Source organism: Triplophysa dalaica, chromosome 5 (genome assembly GCF_015846415.1).
Source record: "Triplophysa dalaica isolate WHDGS20190420 chromosome 5, ASM1584641v1, whole genome shotgun sequence".
NCBI lineage: Eukaryota > Metazoa > Chordata > Actinopteri > Cypriniformes > Nemacheilidae > Triplophysa > Triplophysa dalaica.
Window position 1 is genome coordinate 1,097,259 of NC_079546.1, and position 19,981 is coordinate 1,117,239.

A 19,981-nucleotide genomic window follows, 5' to 3' on the forward strand; every position below is an offset into this window, starting at 1 on the left:
ACATAGCTTTTCGACCACGTAAACGTGAGCTCAAAATATGCCGATACGCATCAGATATGCAACCATAACCTGGAGAGAAAGCGTGTTAAAACAAGAAATCACACCCTGAAGTCTGTATCTAAAAAAAGCTGTGCATGTAATGCGACGGTCTCATCTAGATGAAATACAGTAAGTTAAAACCTCAGAGTACTCCATTTCACATATAATTCCCCCATGAAATCACTGGAACCGTTTGCCTGCAAGTCGAATTCAACACTCTTGCACACAGCTTGCGCCTTTTTAGCCCGATCTCTCTTCCTAATAAACTGTCCATCCAAAGGACCACATCTATTCACGATTAAAGCAAACATACTTCACTTCTACTTTATAGCGAATGATCTATGCGCTTGTTTGTGAAACCAAAGTAGTTCCGTCATAAAATAACATATGACACAAGTCACAATGATCTAAGGAGCATGATTTGCAACATTATCCACAGAATCTCCATTAGCGAGAAGCACTACTTCCTGTTCCCCAATAAAGATTAGCTCATGGTGGGGTTAATGCAGTCAGACTAACCCTGTGGCAAGATTAATGAGACTGCGGAGGGGGGTTGTTTGCACAGCCTGTGATCTCAGCGAAGAGAAACTGAAACTGATAGTCGGATGTAACCGTCGGAGCACGGCCTGATGGGAGGACCGGCCGGAGGATGCTGAGAGCCTGATGCGTCACCATGGAAACGCATTTTATGTTTCCTGTGTGTCCTCAAAAACATCAGCCGTATTGTCTGCGAGGTCATTTATGTCAAGGTTTGCCTTCTGTAAAATTAACAGAAATATCTGCAGTTCCCAGCAGAAAAAGCAAAAAGTTACAGCTTCCTGTATATCCAGCGAGTAACAGAGGTAGAAACAAACAGCTGTTGCTTCAATATGAAAGACGCAGGACGGACGTATACATTTTTGAAGGGCAGGGGCCGCTTTTAGCTGAGGTTAACAGCTCGCCTGTGTCATTTCTGAGAACAGCAGACTCCACCGCCATCACAAACACAACTTTTCCCTACTTTTAGAAATCACAAATTTACACAGAGGGATATTTGGTAAGACTGGTTTGGAGCGTTTCGCCAGACTTCATCAAACATTGCCTAACAGTGCCACCTACATTCAAAAGGTGGAAGTGTAAAGGGACGCGATGGACATGTGCATGGCGTTTACCTTTTTCTGTAACACGTTGACCTTGCGTTCCTTGACGTCGAGCATATCTTTTAGGTCGTGGATTTCCCCGCCGAGTGTGCCTTTCTCCTCTGACATTTCTTGTATCTGTTTGCTCTTTTTGTTAAGCATGGCGTCCTTCTCTTCCAGGCGTAACCGCAGTGCATCGACCTGAAATGGACGCAGTTCATACAAATCAGCCGCAGAAATCATACGAATGCATGAGACGGCGCTTAACGTGCATTAAAAAGCTATTATTCACAACAATGTTCTAAAACACACATATACTTGGCAGCCGGGGCACATTAGCTGTAGGGTAAACTGCATGAATCACATGCTGGCACTGCTAACACGGGATTATGATAAAAAGTGTGATGATAGACTAAATACAGGATTGAGAGCACACACAAAGAGGCCTTTCATACAACTGCGACTTCACATAGGCTTCATAGGATTTCTAATTCAATAGTGACCCCTAGTGTTCAGGAAAGAAACATTCATACAATACATATTTGGGAACTTGACTATGGAGTGACTATCTATTTGTATATGCTATTTTATTACTATGAATATTAATAATATGAAAAATATGTCAACAGTTTGTCATACCATAGGAAACATGTACGATAATTCTCAACTATCCATTTATGGTATCGTCTTATATAATTAGCAAAGCTGAAAAAAGCTTGAAACTAAAACTGAAACTAATCCATCAATTTATTATAGGCGTAGCTGCAATATAACACTAATATATGTAAATTATATCTATAATGCATACAAATCCACATTCTCATGTTTTACTAATTTATACCATCATAAAATACTTAAAATAATAAAATACTACAATTTTATGTGAATCTCTATGTTGTGAACAATGTTTTCTAAATGAATTTACATATTTTGAACTGAAATAAGCAATTGAGGCTAGAAATAGCAGAAATTTCCACCCGGAATTGATGCCATATCACAATATGCCCAACATGACCCCCAATGCGATGCCCTATAATTCACACGTGACAATTCTTACCTCAGTCTGCAGGATGGCGGCCCGCTGTTCTTTGGCGGTGAGAGACTCTTTAAGAACATCGATGTGCTGTTTGCTGTCAGAAAACTGATTGTTGAGCGTCTCCAGTTTTGTCTGTAGACCCAAGAGTTCAGTTTCCTTCCTGGACAGATCCTGCTTGACCTGGTCAATCTGAACGAGACAAACAGTTGGTCAGCTATGAAAATCTGGAGAGGATTCTCTCCAAAAACCTCTTAAACCAGGCCTCCAAGCTCATGTTGAATCCTTTTAACCTCAAAAAAGTGGCTTCAACAGATACAACTAACGTGAAACAAAGCATTCAAATAAAGTAAGCTTACAAACCTGAAAAATTAGACACAGATAAACTAAAATAACCTGGTAATATTTAGACGGTTATGGAAATTATTTGTATTCAGCCTAAAACAGAGGGCAGAGATGTGATCGATGTTGCACTGAAAAGTTAGCTTTTTCATAAACACGTAACAACATTATAACGCAAAAACGTTCAATAATGATGAGTGTTTATCCCAGACATGTAAGACAAACAAAACTCATTCAAGACACATTCCCAGCATGCACTGGGGCAGCCGTAGCAGGTTAGCAGAGCATAAAGCTGTCACTCTACCGGACGGCAATCACCCTAGTGAAAAAAACACATGCACAGGCAAAAGACAAAGATGAGAAGAGGAGGAAAGAGACTGGAGGATTGTGGGCATTAGTGCTCGGAGCTCTACTCCAACCAGCGCTACAAATACAAAAGAGAGAGGAAGGGAAAGAGTTGAGAGAGAGAGGATGGTGAGAAGCATTGTGGCGTAATATCTTCGGGCACCAGGCGACTCTGCTTTCCTGATCAGAGGGAGAGACAGAAAAACGCTGTGACTTCATGTACCGCCGCCTACATGATACTGCCATTGTGAATCAAATGGGCCATTGATAGGGAGTCTCTTAAACTAATATTTTTGATACGCTCCCTTCACTGCCCCACGCATGTTCCGCTGTTTCCTTAAATGGCCCCAGGCAAGACTGGGCTGTATTTGCGACTTTAACTTTGTGTGAATATTTCTCCAATGAGTTTGTAGTTGAGTGGGAAACGTTCTCAGCTATGATTTTAAAACTTCAGAACAGAAGTTTTAAATAAGGAATTATGCAGATTTGATCGGTGGGCTTTTCTGGGCATAGGAGCCAAATCTGAGGCGGGTGAATCGCTCTCTCTGGTGAGGACAGCAGAGCTAAGCCGGTTCTCTGGGTCGTCTTACAGCAAAGACCTCCTGCTGCAGCTCGGCCAAACGCTTTTTCAGCTCCTCGCCCTGCGCCAGTTCCTCCTTCAGTTGCTCTACCTGTCAGGAGAGGGCGCTGTTACTTGCAACAACCACCAATCAGCAGCCTTCACCACCACGCGCCTTGCATGCACACCCTGAGCCATAATATCACCTTCGGGTCACATGATGAACTGACAACTGGTCATTAAAATTATGCAACCAATAAGGGCAGGGCATGCCGTTGTTGTTAGAAAAAAGCAGCGACGATTAGTTAATAAATATATAAAAAATGATTAAAAACGAAATTAAATACATTCTCGTAATACATTCGATTACGTATGTCAAACGATTATTCACGACTAATTAAATGCATAATAAATATGTTAAGTTTAAATAATGCCTGAATATTTAAGAAATATTTACATGCAGATGTATATTTTTATATTTATATATAATGTAAATTATATATAAATATTTAATATAGAAATATATGTTATTTATAAATACACACACATGCGTGTATAATTGCAAGATTTTCTTCTCTTATAATAACAATTTATAAATGATTATTATACACAGTACACTAAACTTTCTGCATACAATTAGTCACAAATGATTGTTTAACAGCCCAACATTAAATATAATTTATATTTATATATATATATATATATGAAAATAATATCAAATAATTAATTTCAGCTGTTTTAAGGTTAATTTTAAGGAATTATATTCATAATAAACAGTTTATAAAATAAAAAATTGCAATGGAAAAACAACTACAAAACTACAAACTACAAAATAAAAGCGGAGTTTAAAAAAATTTGGTAATTCCGTGCATATTTATCCATCTTTTCTGTAATGCAAACAGTATCACAACATCCTGTTCAATATGAACACCACAAACCATTTGCTGATATTCAACAGCAATAACTAACATCCATGAAAAGAACACATCTATCCTCACATAAAAAAAGTGTTTAAAAAAACAGATTCTACCTTATTCTTCATGAACTTGGAGTGACTGCGATAGACCTCCATCTGTTTCATCTCCTCCTCCCTCTCCTCGGTACTGAGAGCTCCGTTTGACTTCAGCATCTGTATCTCGTCCTCCAGGTCTCTCAGGCTGCGCTCCAGAGAGCTTATCTTCGAGTCCTTAAAAGATCAGATGTAATGTTTATCCCACTTGACAAGAGAAGAAAACGTCTTTGACCTGAGAGCATTCTGTGTGCTCTCAAGTGGCAATTTATGTTCAGTTGCATAACATTTATTTTCATAAATACTAAGCATCACTCCGGAATATCATTAAAGAGCTTGAAACTAAAGTAAGTGATATTTTTATTTATCCATACATGAAACACAAACTAACATTACCTTCATCTCGATGACCGTCTGCAGTGCCTTGGTTTTGGCCGAGTCCGGTGCGCTCTCGTATCGTCTGTGGAGATCCTGATGAGAAAACATGAGGCTTGGGTCATGAAACCGCAGGAATATAATGACCCCCCACAAATCCAGCCCTCAGTTGTCGTGGAACCACACCGTGCCACATTCTAGACCAATTCTGATGTGAAATGAGGCTGTAAATCTTGTAGCTTGATTTTTTTTTGACAGGGTAGGGCGTTTATGCCTTTATGAATAAGATAAATGTTCCGATCATCCAACAAAGAAAATTCATCCCAACAAACGCAAAGAGATGCAGGCCAGCCTACAAGCTCAGGGCAATGAAAGACTGCAAAATCATATGTTACACAAAGTGTGAACGCAGTGTATGTGTGTGTTTGCGTGTGCTTGCGAGCGAGAGAGAGAGAGAGAGATGATTACATTTCATGTTAGATTTCCACACATTTAATTGAAAAAAAAACATTTTTTCTCATTTACGGCAAACTCCTGGCGAAAAGAGAATTTCAAATGACCAAAAATAAATAGTCTAAAAATAAATCCAAGAATTTTTTTTCTTGTTCTTTGATTTACATCTGGAGGCTCCAATCATTTTTTTATTTGACAGCGACGTCACCTCAAGTGCAAATTTTTTTTGATTGGAAGCATTATTCTATTTTTAATCTGACAAGTAAGAAAAAAAAACTATTTCTAAAACTGCTGATCAAAAACTGGCCACCAGGTGTCAGCATGTCCACAGTTGTGTCTCTGGTTGTCGGACGTCAGTAAAGATGCCTGACAGAAAAACAGTGCCACAGAACCACCTGTGAAGGGCCGGAGACCTCTGAGAACTATTTAGACATCACTTTGAACGAACGCTGAACTGCCATTGAAATGTCAATGGCACTACCAGGGCACCAGCACCTTATAAACACCTTATTACAAGTGAACTAGGAAACCGTGTTTTTCTACATAAAAAGCAAAACTGCATCGCTTTACATAGGTTAAAAAAATGGAAAGTTGGAGGACCACACGGGCGGTCCCTGCAACCTTCTCCACGGGGAAACACATCTTCTCCGCATGCATAATTAAAGTCACTTGACTTGGAATTACATAACAGATCTTAACTGAGGAAATATGGTCAAACTCTGAATAAACCTCTGGCGTCAGCTGAATGAAATATAAAAAAGAAAGACAAATTAACAGTTCTTGCACTCGGCAACATCCGTGTCTCCCTTCATCAATGTTCTTTTCAGTCTCGTCTCTATAGCAACCGAAGTTCAATGCCTTCAGTTTGTGACAGGTTTCCCCCTCTCACTTCCACTGTGGGCTCGCTTGTCAGTCCGAGTTTGAAATGACTAATCCCGACATCCATCGGCACGCTAATTGTGAGTTTTAGGTAAAACGTTTAATTACAGAGTATCTTCCCGCATCCTCTCTGGATAAATGACCATGTGCTATCGGCATCCTCCGCGCAGCAGCTGTTTGCTTGGTGCATAAAATGTCAGCGATAAATATTTCATTAAATGCCATGTAATCCCCATTAGTTGTTTAAATGTCAGTAATACTGAAATAGGTGACATTCAAATAGTAGACTCAAGCCTTAACGACTTCGAGAGCGACCCCTTGAGCAAGGTCATCTTGAAAGAGATGTACTTTTTTTGTTTCATCCGAGAAGTGATTGCAAGACTTTGATCCAGATTTGATAGGATTGTATGAAAGTTTCTGTAGTAAGTCTTACCTCCCTGAGCAAAATAACATCCTTCTCCCTCTGTTCCAGCAGGCTCTCCAGATGGTGGATGTGCATCTCGGCGTCCGCCAGCCTGCGGGTGCGCTCGTGGTCTTCCTCGCTGGCCTTGGCCGACAGCCCCTTGCTCTGCAGCATCTCCAGCAGCTTCTTGATGGACTCGTCTCGGGCGTTGAGCGTCTGCTTCTGCGTGTCGATGCGCAGCTCCATCTCCTCCAGAGTCTTCCTCAGGAGGAAGAGCTCCTTGGCCTGCCGCTCGTGTTCGGCGTGCAGCCGCTGAAAGTTGTCCTCGGTCAGCTCGGCTCCGACGTGCTCGCCGGGGCGAATGCTGGAGTCCTGCTGGAACAGCTGGTTCAGATCTCGCTGGATACGCAGCTCGTCTTGCAGGGCCTGGATGGTCATCTGGAGATGCTAAGGACAAACAAACCAAAGAGAGAGTGCTTGTGTAAACACAATATCTGAGTTCACAAAAATGTTCTATTGCAACGTACTTCCTGTCTCTAAATGGTTATCCAAACGTATATAGACACTCTTTTCGGTTATGTCAGCAGGAAGCATTACTAACAGGTGCATAAAATCAAGTAAAAGGCCTTAGACAAACATTTACACTAGAATCCCCCACAATGCCCCTGTGCACAAAGAGAGGTCCATAAAGAAATCGTTGACCATCCTACACATCCTTGATAACTCAATAAAAAGCCTAGTCAAATATTTTTACTATAGAAAGCATAGTTTAACCATATTATTTGCAGAAAAGCACAGGAACAACAAATTAACCATAGTTTTGTTATAGTTACTACAGTTTAACCATGATGCAGTTCAGCTATGGTAATACAAATCGTAATAAATTGGTTCTATGTGTTTATACACAAAACAGTGCTCATAAATATTGAAAACAAGTCAATAAGCAGGCTGAATGACCAAACAATTTGATTTTTACTTTAACTGTGAATCGAAACTGTTAATAGATAAGCTATTAATTAAAGATTCCCAACTACTCTTACCACAGGTATCACCATGGTGACGGACTTATGATCAGCATGAACACTTTTTACTTTGAATTCTGATTTTCAATTCCAAAAAATGATTAAAACTCATACCCCGTAAATGATGTTATATTCCGTTGGTCAAATTCACATTTTCTCTAACTCTTGTGCATGTATTATAGAGGAATGCACCAGTAGCGTAGCCAGTCACGACGGGACCTGAGGGGACCTAAGCCCCCTCATTTACATGTACGACCCCCTCAGATTCCGATATTCCGAAATCGCCCACTATATCCTCATTTACTATTCCGTACATTAGTTCCCTAATATAGTCCACTTTAATAAGGAGAGGGTGAAAACGAGTGATTAAATTCCGACACAGGAAATGCTGCGGACGCCATCTTCTGCCAAAACGCGGGAATTCATTCAGCGCGAGCGTCACGATAGATGGCTAGCAGATAGCCGTGAGTGTACATCGGTCGTACACTCGTTATTATGATGCATTATGGGATTGAATGAGTGCACTCAATAATGTCCACTGACAATTCGGACACCACTAAAAATGGATGTGCACTATATTAGGGTATAGGGCGCTATTTCGGACACAGCCATTGGTTTAATTATGTCACGTATTGCCAGTAGGATTTTTGCGCCAAGAGTTTAATTTCTACGTTGCACACAATATTAAGTGTTTTTATAAATTATGAAACTTTTGTCACCCTCGAACACTCCGCCTTGTCATGTAAAAGGTAAGCTAATGGTTTGAGTTGTAGCCGCCGAGCTAATGCGGTTCTTAATTCTGGTCCTGACGACTCCCCTCTGCATATTGAGTTTGCGTCTCGTACAGTTTCAGATGTGTGTGCAATTCCCCCGTAATTCCCATGTCCATGGCCCCCTAAAAAAGATAATTCTGGTTACGCCACTGGCATGTACAGAATACGCTGTATAGTATAAACCAAAAGTATGCATTAGAACAAGAGTGCACTACTACACAGTCTTCCACATGAACGATAGCAAGTGACAAAACCAAACCCCGATGATGATTCAGTATTAATGCAGTAAGGTGGCAGGCAGACAGATGTGAAGCAGAAGGTATGATGTCATTTACATCTTCGCATGAAAACTGATTTACATTTACAAGGACAGCGACTTACTCACCCTGCTGATGCCAGGACATAAAGAATGTGACTCATGAAAAAGCACACTTACACAAACAAAATTAATATGCAATGCTTAAAAGAACCTTTATATTTAACTATACTAAGGTTCTCGTGTTGGTAAAGTGTGGAAAATAAGTATGGTTAGGTTCTGAATATAAAACAAAACTAACTACATTTTGTACGCAACCACAAAAGTTTTCCAAATTACAACATGTAATGTTGCAATTGTATCAGACACAATAAATATAATTATGTTTCTACACTAGCATCTAGTATAGTATTATAGTACAGAAAATGAATATTTATTTATTTAGTTTAAAAGCAATATTGTCTAGAAGCTTTCACTGACCAACATTTGTTTCTAAAAAAAATTAAAAGCTCAGGATTTTGCACAGCATTAGTGGGTTTGTTTCTACTTGCTCTTTTGTCTTACTGGTTTCTGCTTCCTCGTCGTTTTTTTCATTGGAGGGCTCAGATTCTTCTAGCCGTCCTAACACATGGAATGTGTTTGGGGTTTTCCAAACCACAGAATGCAGTGGAATTCCCAGAATTTTGACTAGCACCCCAAAGTCATCGAACGTGTAAAGTTAGGTGTGCTTTCTTAGGATTTCTGGAGGCTGTAACGGCTAGCATTTGTGACCCCTGACCCTTAACAGCCCTCCTGCATTCCAGTCATGTTGGTTGGACCACACCGAATGACCTGAGGAGCTCAGCCAATCAGAAAAGTCTCATTCGGCACATCACAACGCTTTGCACTACCTTCTTATTACAAATCCTAAACTCCAAGATTCCCACACAAAAATGCATGAACCACACCTCTCTCTTACATAGCAAATGTCACTGCATGCTAAGAAAGATATGGTTTGGTTAAGAGAAAAGACGTAATCCATTCAACAGAAACATGCATATCATCTGGATGTTTCTGCTGGTAAGTGAAGAATAGCGAGGATGTGCAGATTGTATGGTATTATAAAAGTGTGGCTTCCCTAAAGCGCGCATAAATATTTGAAACACGCAGACAGAAATGCCCAAAGGATGACAGACGATTGGTGTTTTCCAGCACCCTGCGATGTGCTACGCTCTTTCCTGCCTGCTGTGGTGATTCCTCACGATAGATCGACATCATGAATAACTCATCGCGAGTGCGTTAATTAATTGATTTCCGTTCTCTGTGTGCGGCAGGTCTAATGAGGAAACCCAATGGTAAACCGCGCTGGAATCAGGTGACAGAGATGAACCTGATGGCACATCTATACAACAGATAGTCACTTACATCTCACTATGACAACCACATACACAAGGAGTTCTTGTTTCACTTCTTTCCAGGAGCGGTGACCAAACAGAGCACGGGAGGGTTTTTAAAGAGCAGTTTTTTTAAAGTCGAAAATAAACTTTACACGCAGCTGTAAAACGGACATAATTTTGACAAGCTGTCTGCCTTTCGTCTGCTGATTTAAATGGCCACGCACTGCACTTTCCCAGCCTTTTTTTCACAACCTCAGGCAGGATAAGTTTCTACTGTGAAATGCCAAAAAACTGCCAAATCGAGTTAAATGTGAAGAGTTTATTCACAAAAACATTTAACGAAGATTTTCAAAAAACAAAGTTTTTTGTTATGTTTTAATGTCTTTATTGTGTTTTATTGTTAGTATGCTGCATTTGTTTAGGTTACTAAAACTTAAATCAAAACAAGCTAACTGCAGTTTGATTGATATTACTAGGAATGCACAATAAAAAATATCATTATTAATTTTTCCCTCCTAGTAAACTATTAGGAGGTGCCCTTGCGTTGTGAACGTCAGAATAAATCTACATAGATACAAGTTATTTAAACAAATTGTTTAGAATATGCTGCAGTCCGTAAATCTGTATCTACTTTATCGCTCCATTGAAACATGAAATTACAGTTTACTTTTCTAACATCTCTTTATAGCACAACTTATAAACCATTATCATAACCTTACTGTCTGATGCAAATTACTTTATATTTTATCCTGTAACTACTTTTGGTTTATTTTTAAACGAAAAGTTATGAATTCCAGAAAAAACTTGTTTATTCTAATTTCTTCAATATTCATATCTTGTTCTCCAGCGTCTGTCCAACTGGGTTGTCAACTCCAAACCTTGGCAGAGTCAGATCCCACAGGTCACAAACACAAAACAGGCTTCACATTCACTTACAATGTACCAAATAGAGCCCGTCTCCTGTCTTGAGGCTAAGAATATGCACAGACTTCTGGCCATCCGTATAATTTGCAGATGCATCAGGGTTTGCCTCATCCTCATTGAAGGCAGAGTTTGCCAGCTACTTCCTGCGAGTTGTTCACAACCACATTCCGTTATGTCATGATTGCCCCCTGTTCCTTTCTTAAACTCCACCTCTCGATCTCTGTATATAGATATCTACAGAGATAGATTTAATTTGATATAAAATGGAGTTTAGAAAGCTCCACAGCTTGCCTTTAAAGGGTTCATTGAAACGATGCTGGAGCTTGCTGAGGGACTGCTATTGCAGGGCTACCATGGCAACCAAGACTTGCTGTGTCATGAAGCCCTCGAATGGAGGAGAAGCCAGACGACTGAATGAGATTATGTCATTAACCAGATATGACGGGGGAGACTATAATCAGATCGCAATAATCATTTGAAAACAGACATTTTCAATTAGTGCAAAGTAGATTAAAAGTGGCCGCACAATTAAAGCCAAATATTGCTCCACAGGTCGTCTAATAAACATCTAAGAAATTATATTTTGTGCATGAAAATATTTTCTTCCACGAAAAAATGTGGGAGCAGACATGAAAAATTAAAATAGATTGCATTAAAAATAAAATGCATTCATTTCAAGATAAATAAATCAACTTTACAGTTAATCGTATATAATATATTGTAAAGACATCTGGGTCATATTTCGGTTAATAAATTAAAAATTTTTTTAATAAAAAATAATTACAATCATAAAAATATTCTAAAATGAAATTTAAAATGGGGCAATTAATTTTGAATTACTTTTCACTAGAAATGCAAATGAAATTCTTGGATGACGGTCCTTAATCTTTTTCGGCAAATAAAGTATTTATTTTTTATTTTATTTTGGATTTTGGTATGCAATACGACCCAGACAGTTAAAAAAAACTCCTCACAATTTTCAACAAAAGGCTAATCTTCCATTACCAAATACAGCACAACATCAAACTCTGTGAAATCTTCAGGCTTATGTAGTTTTCTAACTGACATGTACATTACAGATATAAACACCTTGAGGGTGGGCGGGGCTCTTACCGTCAAAGGAATCATTCAGCCAATCATAGCGGCTTTATCCTATTAGAACGTCTCAGATTGGCCATCTGTACAGTCAGTGAGGTTTTGGGAAATAGTAGTGGACAACAACAGTCCTGCGCTTTGATTCAGACAAACACAACATCAAAAGATAGCAAGCAAACAAAAAAAAATTGCATAATGCATTATACTTTTTACCCTCATGACCACTTATTAACTGTATCGGGTGCAAGAAACCTTGAATAACATTTTGAGACTGCGTCTATTTTGGACAAATCCGTTTCCCAAAAATGCCACCTTGCTCTGCTTCTCTCTTTCTCAATCTGTTTTCGTCTCTTGCTCTTCCTCTCTTCCCCCTATGTGTGAATAAGGCAGGGAATGAGGGACTAGTAAAGGAGACGGAAGGCTCGGAATTCTCTTCATTCCACACCTATCCTACATGACCACACTCCATATTCGGGCAGCCGTGTCTGCAGATCACGGCACCATAATGGAAAGAGAAAAATATGAACTGTGTCTCTAACACTCTTTCCCCCAAACTACTATTATAGACATGGATCAAATATGCAGGTCTTTGTTAAATCTTGACAAATTCTGAGACGTAACAAACAACAACAAAAAAAGTTATAAAAATAGTAAAAAAATAAAGTGGGATAAGTTAAACACAAACGTATAAATTTTAGTGTTAGAGGTCCGTTTAAATGTATTGCCCCAATATTAAAGGATGGGTGACCCAAAAATGAAAAATCTGTCATTGTTTTTCATCTGCCAATTCATGTTGTTGGAAAACTTTAAAAAATGTTTTTGTGTGTTCAGCAAAACCAAGAGATGTCCACAGATTTGGAACAACTTCATTTTTGGGTGAACTACCCCTTTAACTGTACACCCATAATAGACTATTGGCTATGCTGTGTACGTTGAAAACTACAGTGTAAACACAAAAATCCTACAGTGTAAACACATATTGAAAGACACAGTCATTCATCTGTAAGTAACGGACTCATTATCCATTACATAACCTTAATCCTGTACAGCAGGACAACAGGAGGTTAAAAAATAAATGTGATTTGTCACGTGATATTTAAAGGTTCTCAAACTTCGCTTTAAGCTCCAGTTCCATGTGATGTTTTGCTCTCAAAGAGTGTATTTATTAGTCTCCCTTCTGCTTTGACCACCTGGGGGTTGGCCGGCCCCTGCCTCCACCCTGGGCCATCTGCTACCCTTCTAGATTACATTTACCGGCGTGACACAGCAAACAAACCCTTTTCTATCTCTGCTCAGCTATCAGCTCTCCTCCGAAAAAAAACAAGTTTCCAGGTTTTGGATCAGGAACAAACAGTCATGCCTGAAACAGACCGGAAACTGTCTGAATGAAGACTGGGCGGAACATGGATGTGGAAAATGAAACTAGGGGGATTGGGGAGGGAATCTTTGCATTAAGAGAACATCGGATGCTGTGTTCACCACCTGTTAATGGATGCAAAGGACCTCAACACAGACACTTACAGAAATGACACACGGACTGACTCGTTCTGGACGTGCTCGCATAAACGTGTTCACTAATGCTTGAAAAAACACAGCAGATGTTTGGAGGGTGCAGGAGGTGCAAGACAGACCGCCCTCCTCACAGACCAGAATGTGTGCGTGTGAGAAAGAGAGAGAAATTGAGGAAGAGTGTGACAGTTGTTCACAAATGTTCACACTTTGTACTACACACAAACAAGTGCCCAAACGTATAAAACGCCATGCGCAGTTCACACATTCAATTGTACAATGTTCTGAATAAACCAATGGACAGTGAGAAAGAGGGTTCATCTGTGTTACCGGCTTTACTGATGTAGAAACCGCATGACAACAGTGTCGTGGACAAATGAGGAAGTAGTGTCTAGCGAGCCACTAGCTTGTTTTCGAGCAGTCACTTATATATGGACCACAACTATTCGCAATATTTATAAAACTTAACTTCATCCACTAACATGTTTTCTCGTTCCCATCTGTTTGATGGCCATCAGAGGTTGTGTTAAAGACAACAGATCCCATCATTCCCGCTCCTTCACAGCGTCATCAAGCTAAGGCATTGTCGTTGTTTAGATTGTGCGCCCTCTATAGATGTTTTTTACAAACTGCACCCTTAACTGGTAAATATTTTTGAATATTGATCTAGTTTAATGCAGATAATATTTCAAGCACATGAATAACATACTTCCAATAAGTCACTTGATCAGACAGGACATGTGAGGTGTCACATGGCTTTATAAGTTATTGTGCATGTGGGTTGATCAAAAATGTGCGAGGATCATAACTAATTAGTAAAAGTTTTTGCAGTAAACTTAGTAAAAGATAAAAACCCATACAAGGTCATGGACAAAAGAGGCTGTGTTTTTGAAACATCAACATCTTCAGATCCTGATCTATGAATTTACTGCAAAACCAACAAAGTTAAAGACAGACAGCATGTCTTCCGAGAACATTCCCCGAATGCTCCAAAACTATGTCTGCAGCATGTTTGTGGGAGAGAACTAATTTGACACAAGCATCAACCTCAGACGGCATGCCAAAGGACCTCCTTATTGGACCACATGACATTGTACACAAAAATGGCAAAAGCTGAACTAGACCGCTCCAGTCTGACTGACTGGCATCAAACAACTTCCTGTCCAAGTGGGCAGTTCGTAGTGGGAATACGCTGTAATATGGGCCAGATTCAATGTCCAAAGCCAAACGTCTGGCTAAGCAGGTCTAGTATAACCAAAGCTTGGCATGGACTCTACATCTCACACAGACGTAGAGCATTACTATAGACTCAGCATAGAGAAAGAATTAGTTTAGTCTAGACACAAGGAATCAAGTCTGCCAATGAAAAATTAGGCATTTTTTCCATGACTTTCTTTTAAATCCGATGTTTGTAAGACAGAAGCTTGCATTAAAGATCATAAAATGTTATGGAAAGTTGCATCGCTGACCATTCACATCCATCACAAGTGTGCTAAAGAACTGGTGGTGGGTTTATGCTTCATTCAAGATTTTCTATTTTATGCAGCACAAAACATCACTTAAATAGTGTTTTGTCCAAACACCTGGCCATGCAAGCCAAACAAACACCTTTAATTCTGATTTCTAGGTTCATCAGAGGTATTCTTTTGCTTTCAGCAAACTATTTCAAGACAGCAGTGAGCACCATTTCATAGACGTCTTTTGTCCTGATGCTCTTTGTGATGTGATATGAAAAAAAATTTTTTCCTCTTTACATTTTTTTTTTTTTGCACAACAACAGATGCCTGACTGTCAAGCATTTTGCAAAAACTAAATATTTATATAGCAGATTTAACTAGAAAAGCGATATCGCTTGAGATGTTTTTAATACAAGCATTAGAGGCAACATAAATAAATACTGACACTGGTTACTTTCTACCTCTTGACTTTCCTTGCACAATTCGTCAGTGCATAATATTCTACCGAAATAAAATGTTTGTTTTTAAAAGCCCTTCAACCAAAATGAATTACAAGCTGTGTAACTGAGCAAGTTTTCTGCGGACATAAACAAAATAATATTAACCAATAATATTACAGCCTAGTTTTCCAAGTGAAAATCTACCGAAAAAAATTAAAAATGCAATGCATTCGGATGATATCCACAATTTTTTTGACCAGCCATAAGAACTTTTACCTGGTTCTCATCCTGCACGACACTATACTGCTCCTTCCACACGGTGATCTTCGACACCTCGTCCTTACGAAGTACTCGCTCCTTCTTCAGCTCCGGGCTCCAGAAGGTCTTAATGGAGTTCATGGAGGAGCTGAGCTTGCTCTCCTTCACGTCCACCTCTTTCCTTAGAAGATCGTTCTCCCGAAGCACCTCCTTGAGCTGTGCCTGCAGATCCATGATGGTGTTGTCCCGCGCCTGCCGCAGCGAATGAGGCACAGTTGATGCCAGCGTGGAAGGCATATGATGGTCTCCAAAAGCGATGGCATCAGTAGGCATGGAGCCCGGGCCCCCGGTGGAGATGTTCGGGCTGCTACCCATTACAGTCGTGCGGACGCCATAAGGCACCCGTCCACTCGAGCGCCCCAGCGTCATCGTACTCTTTGGCATATCTGGGCCGGACACCACCACCTCGTTGTCGCTCAGGTACAAGGGGCCAGATGTGGCGTACGCAGCATTGAGAGACTGAATGTTCTCCATGGATAGGGTTTTACCCCCAGGACCCGCTCCTGCCCCGCTGCCTCCTGTGCTGTTGGTCCGACGGTGGCCCAAACGGGGTGAGCGTGGGAGACGAGGCGAGCGGCCGGGACTCTGATTGCTCCCGCCGCTGTGGTTTCCCTCCCCTTTGCCCACAGAACGGGCGCTACCGTACATGGTGCTTTTGGTTAGGGAAGAACAGCCGTGAAATAAAAGGGGGGGATATAAATGTACAAGTTGATCTATTGAAAGGTGCTCCTTATTTTGTTTATGTTAACTGCATAGACGAAGAAAGCATTTCGTTTTGACAACATGGAGACTGGGTTGGGTACGAAGGAGCGGACAGTATTATCCGTTTAACCTGTTCATGTTATACTCCTGCAAGAGAGAGAAAGAAAGATAAAATTTAGTCATATGCATTGCAAAAAAAAGCTAACTAATACAGCATTATCGTATGGATCAACTGAAAAAGAGATGCAATATATATTTTTAATTTTATTTAATCAGGACCTGGTCAAGACAGCCTCACACAAAGTATCGCACAAACTTTAAGGGCTTAGTATAAATAGACGAATTGGGACGCAGCAACACCTTACGCGTGAAAATCATTCTAGAGTGCCCTCTAGCTTTCGGATGTGGTGGCATATAACCATAATTCTATAAGAATCTGAGCATATAAATGCTTTGATATATTGTGCCCTAGAAAATACGTTATCTTCTTCAGCGAAGAAGCGAAACATGACGATATCTTAGTCCACTGTCAGCCACCGTAGTGCTTCGAATGGAGGGGTGGAGTGAGCCGTTGGTTGCAATTCGCAACCCCACCACTAGATGCTAAAATTCATCCACTGGACCATTAAGGGAGTGCCCAACCTCACACTCATTACTGCCAGAAGCATCGCAGAGAAGTTTTCCCTGACGTCTACCTCCCTTGTACTTTTCCCAGTGAGGAAATAATAGTCTAATGAACAGGCCTGGCACAATCAGCTTTTTAACCTCCTTCACTGAGCTCTATGTAGGTCACTCACACGTGTATTTACTTTAGCTAGGTGGCTCCGTTCCAATACATACAGTAGTCTGTACTCTCTGCACTGTCACTCCACCATCCATCTTCTCCAATGCACACAGTCCTTTCATGTATCGTGTATCAGATGCACTACCCAGATAGACAGAATATATGCCACATATGTAGTATTTACTTTACACACATAAAAAAAGACATATTTTTGCAATACCAGTCATTCATTGTCTTGTACGAGCAAATCTGTAATAATACATCAACACAACTATGTGCAAGCAGATCAATGAACTGTTTGTTTATGTCCAAGCTGCCCTGCTTATCTATTTATTTTTACTGAAAAACGTCATTGTCTTGGTAAAACGCATCTTTGTTTTGTAGCAAGACTTGGCGTGAAAACAAGTCACATGACACAAGTGTGACTGTGTGATCTCTTTCTTTAATAAATGCTATAGCATTCATTTACAAATGCACAATTGTTTAATTCCACGTTTTTAAGTTCCACAATATTATATAAGCCGTGGTAAAACATCTTATGGGTAATTTATTGAGAAAACATTGCCCTTTATGGGGGAGCTGGCACACTCCTCTCAACTGTGTTTTGGCTCTTTCCAAAAAGCCATGAAAATATTTAAGAGGCACTTGATCAGGTCCAAGCCAGCAGAGCCACAATCCCTCATTAGGAATGCATCTAACCGAAGTGCTGCATTTCGTTTCAGTCGAGCTAATCTGCATGTATCGCCAATAAATCCATACTTCACTGAATGTGAAGTATGTTGACTGCAGGCTCTTTTTGGATACACAAACATGTTGACTTTACAGAGCATGATGCAGAGGTCAGGAAGAAAAAAATCAAAACACTCAGGACCAGTTTTTTATACTGTGATAGTCTCCAGAAGCAGAACAGAGCCAACTGCTGATAAGATGCGGAAAGGGCAATGAGACCGCAAAACTCCTTCCTCTACTTCTGTCGAACGGAAGTCACAAAATGCTCTGCATGGGCATGCCAAACCACGTCACATTCCCAAAGTTAAGACAACATGCTTTACATGCCTAGACTTTCCTTTCCTTTATGCAGTTAATGTGATAAATGAATGACTTTATACAACATGTAAAATAGTCTTGGGACCGGCAAAAATGATAAGGACTGAAGACAGTACTAGGAAAAGATCAAGCATCATTTGTTTGCAGAGACTATAATTATTTTTCTAGATGTGATTCTTGAGACAGGAATTGAGAAATAACAGGAATCTACAGTGTTAGAGAGTTGAATGAGGGGTTGGCAGTTATTTAGGGACATATGGGGTCAGTTCAGGGCACCAGAACAACTGTGCCTCATCATTACATTGCATTCATTAATTTAATGAGCAATTTAATATTCCTTTATGCGCCAATGTTAATTGTATCGTTCTTATCGAGGTTAAAGAAATATTTTATAAAGTTTTCAATTCCAAACTGGTCTAAAACAGACGAAGAAAAGGCACATCGGGTTTACATATTCACACATGTACAATGAGCACCTAGCAACTAAATAACAATGACATCAATTCAACGTATATCAAACTGAAGGTGAGTTAATGACTGGTTTTACATTTTGGGTGAACTATCCCTTTAAGAGCTACAAGACTCTTTATTGCTCAAACGGCTGCCATCTGGCTGCCCCTTAGGCAGGTGGATTACACCTGGACAGCGAACACAGCATGAAGAACTACAAACACTCCCCTCCAATGCTTTACTCTCATATCGCTCCTTTCAATTCTATCGTAAAAGCAATGTGCTTTTCCCCCTCCGAAACGGATATTTCTATTAACAATGGCATTTTGGATCATACAAAATTTTCCATTTCATTAGTCCCACATCTTTACTCTGTTAGACGGGCAAAACTGAGCCAAAGCAAATATTTTCAACATAATTGTTCTCCGAATTATGTTTTTAAACCTCAGGAAGAAGGTTATTGGTGTCAACAAACAAAGAAAATCAAAACGTTTCGCCAAATGTTGAAATTGAATGCGTAAGGCTCTAGGATCATAAAACTGAGAATCTGTTGCAAACGGATGAGAGTAAACTGCAGAACGACTGACCATATGCTATTCTTACTCATAGTTCAGAGTGATAAATGAGCTCACCAGCCAGACATACAGTAACACACAACAACAGCACACATCTCTACATTCAGGGTTGCCATATAGATCAAATTAGACCTCAAGTGGCTCAACATTTTGACTAGAATCTTTACACTTTATCTAAATAAAATCGAAAAACGAAATTGCATATATTTCAAACCTAAAAGTCTATTTCATTTGATGAAATACTACAAACATCTCAAAAATGCAATGTTTTAATACACATCATACTGATGACTCACAACTTACTGTAAAAAGTCCCAATCATTTAAAGTAAGGCTTTGAGTGCTGATTCAGAGCGCACGCCCTAAATTAAAGCCAGTAACTTTCATTTCAAATTCCAAGGCCGCCTACACCAATCAATAAGGTATCAATTTAAACCAGCGGCTGGGTTTGAAAGCATCAGTTTTTTGGCTCATTCCTGAGTATCTAACCCAGTGCCTCTTTTATAGCATCAATGGGACAATGCGTGCCTGCCTCCGCCATTATATTTACAGGAGGGAACAGAGGTCAGCTTTGAGTTCACTTTAAAAGCTCTGCCTGCCGCTTTAAATCACTGAACACGTTCACCAACACCAGCTACAACAAAGCACATTTGATTTAACCCGCCGCATGCATTCATAAATTGCTCTTTTGCGAATCCA

At 39.9% G+C, this 19,981-nt stretch overlaps 1 protein-coding gene across 9 annotated transcripts in view; it reads right to left on the reverse strand.

Annotated features, from left to right (window-relative positions):
* The window catches only part of erc1b (ELKS/RAB6-interacting/CAST family member 1b), a 151,941-nt gene that overhangs the window by 128,398 nt on the left and 3,562 nt on the right, over positions 1 to 19,981 (reverse strand). For 5 of the 9 annotated variants that reach the window (XM_056748566.1, XM_056748564.1, XM_056748563.1 and 2 more), the window contains exons 2-8: positions 15,684 to 16,574; positions 6,586 to 7,002; positions 4,842 to 4,916; positions 4,467 to 4,622; positions 3,468 to 3,548; positions 2,215 to 2,382; positions 1,191 to 1,358 (exon numbers count right to left, since the gene is read on the reverse strand). In XM_056748566.1, the coding sequence (XP_056604544.1) occupies positions 1,191 to 1,358; positions 2,215 to 2,382; positions 3,468 to 3,548; positions 4,467 to 4,622; positions 4,842 to 4,916; positions 6,586 to 7,002; positions 15,684 to 16,373 (1,755 nt within the window). In that variant the 5' untranslated portion in view covers positions 16,374 to 16,574. The remainder of the gene's footprint in view (positions 1 to 1,190; positions 1,359 to 2,214; positions 2,383 to 3,467; positions 3,549 to 4,466; positions 4,623 to 4,841; positions 4,917 to 6,585; positions 7,003 to 15,683; positions 16,575 to 19,981) is intronic. The other 4 variants (XM_056748569.1, XM_056748568.1, XM_056748567.1 and 1 more) reach the window with 1 other exon arrangement.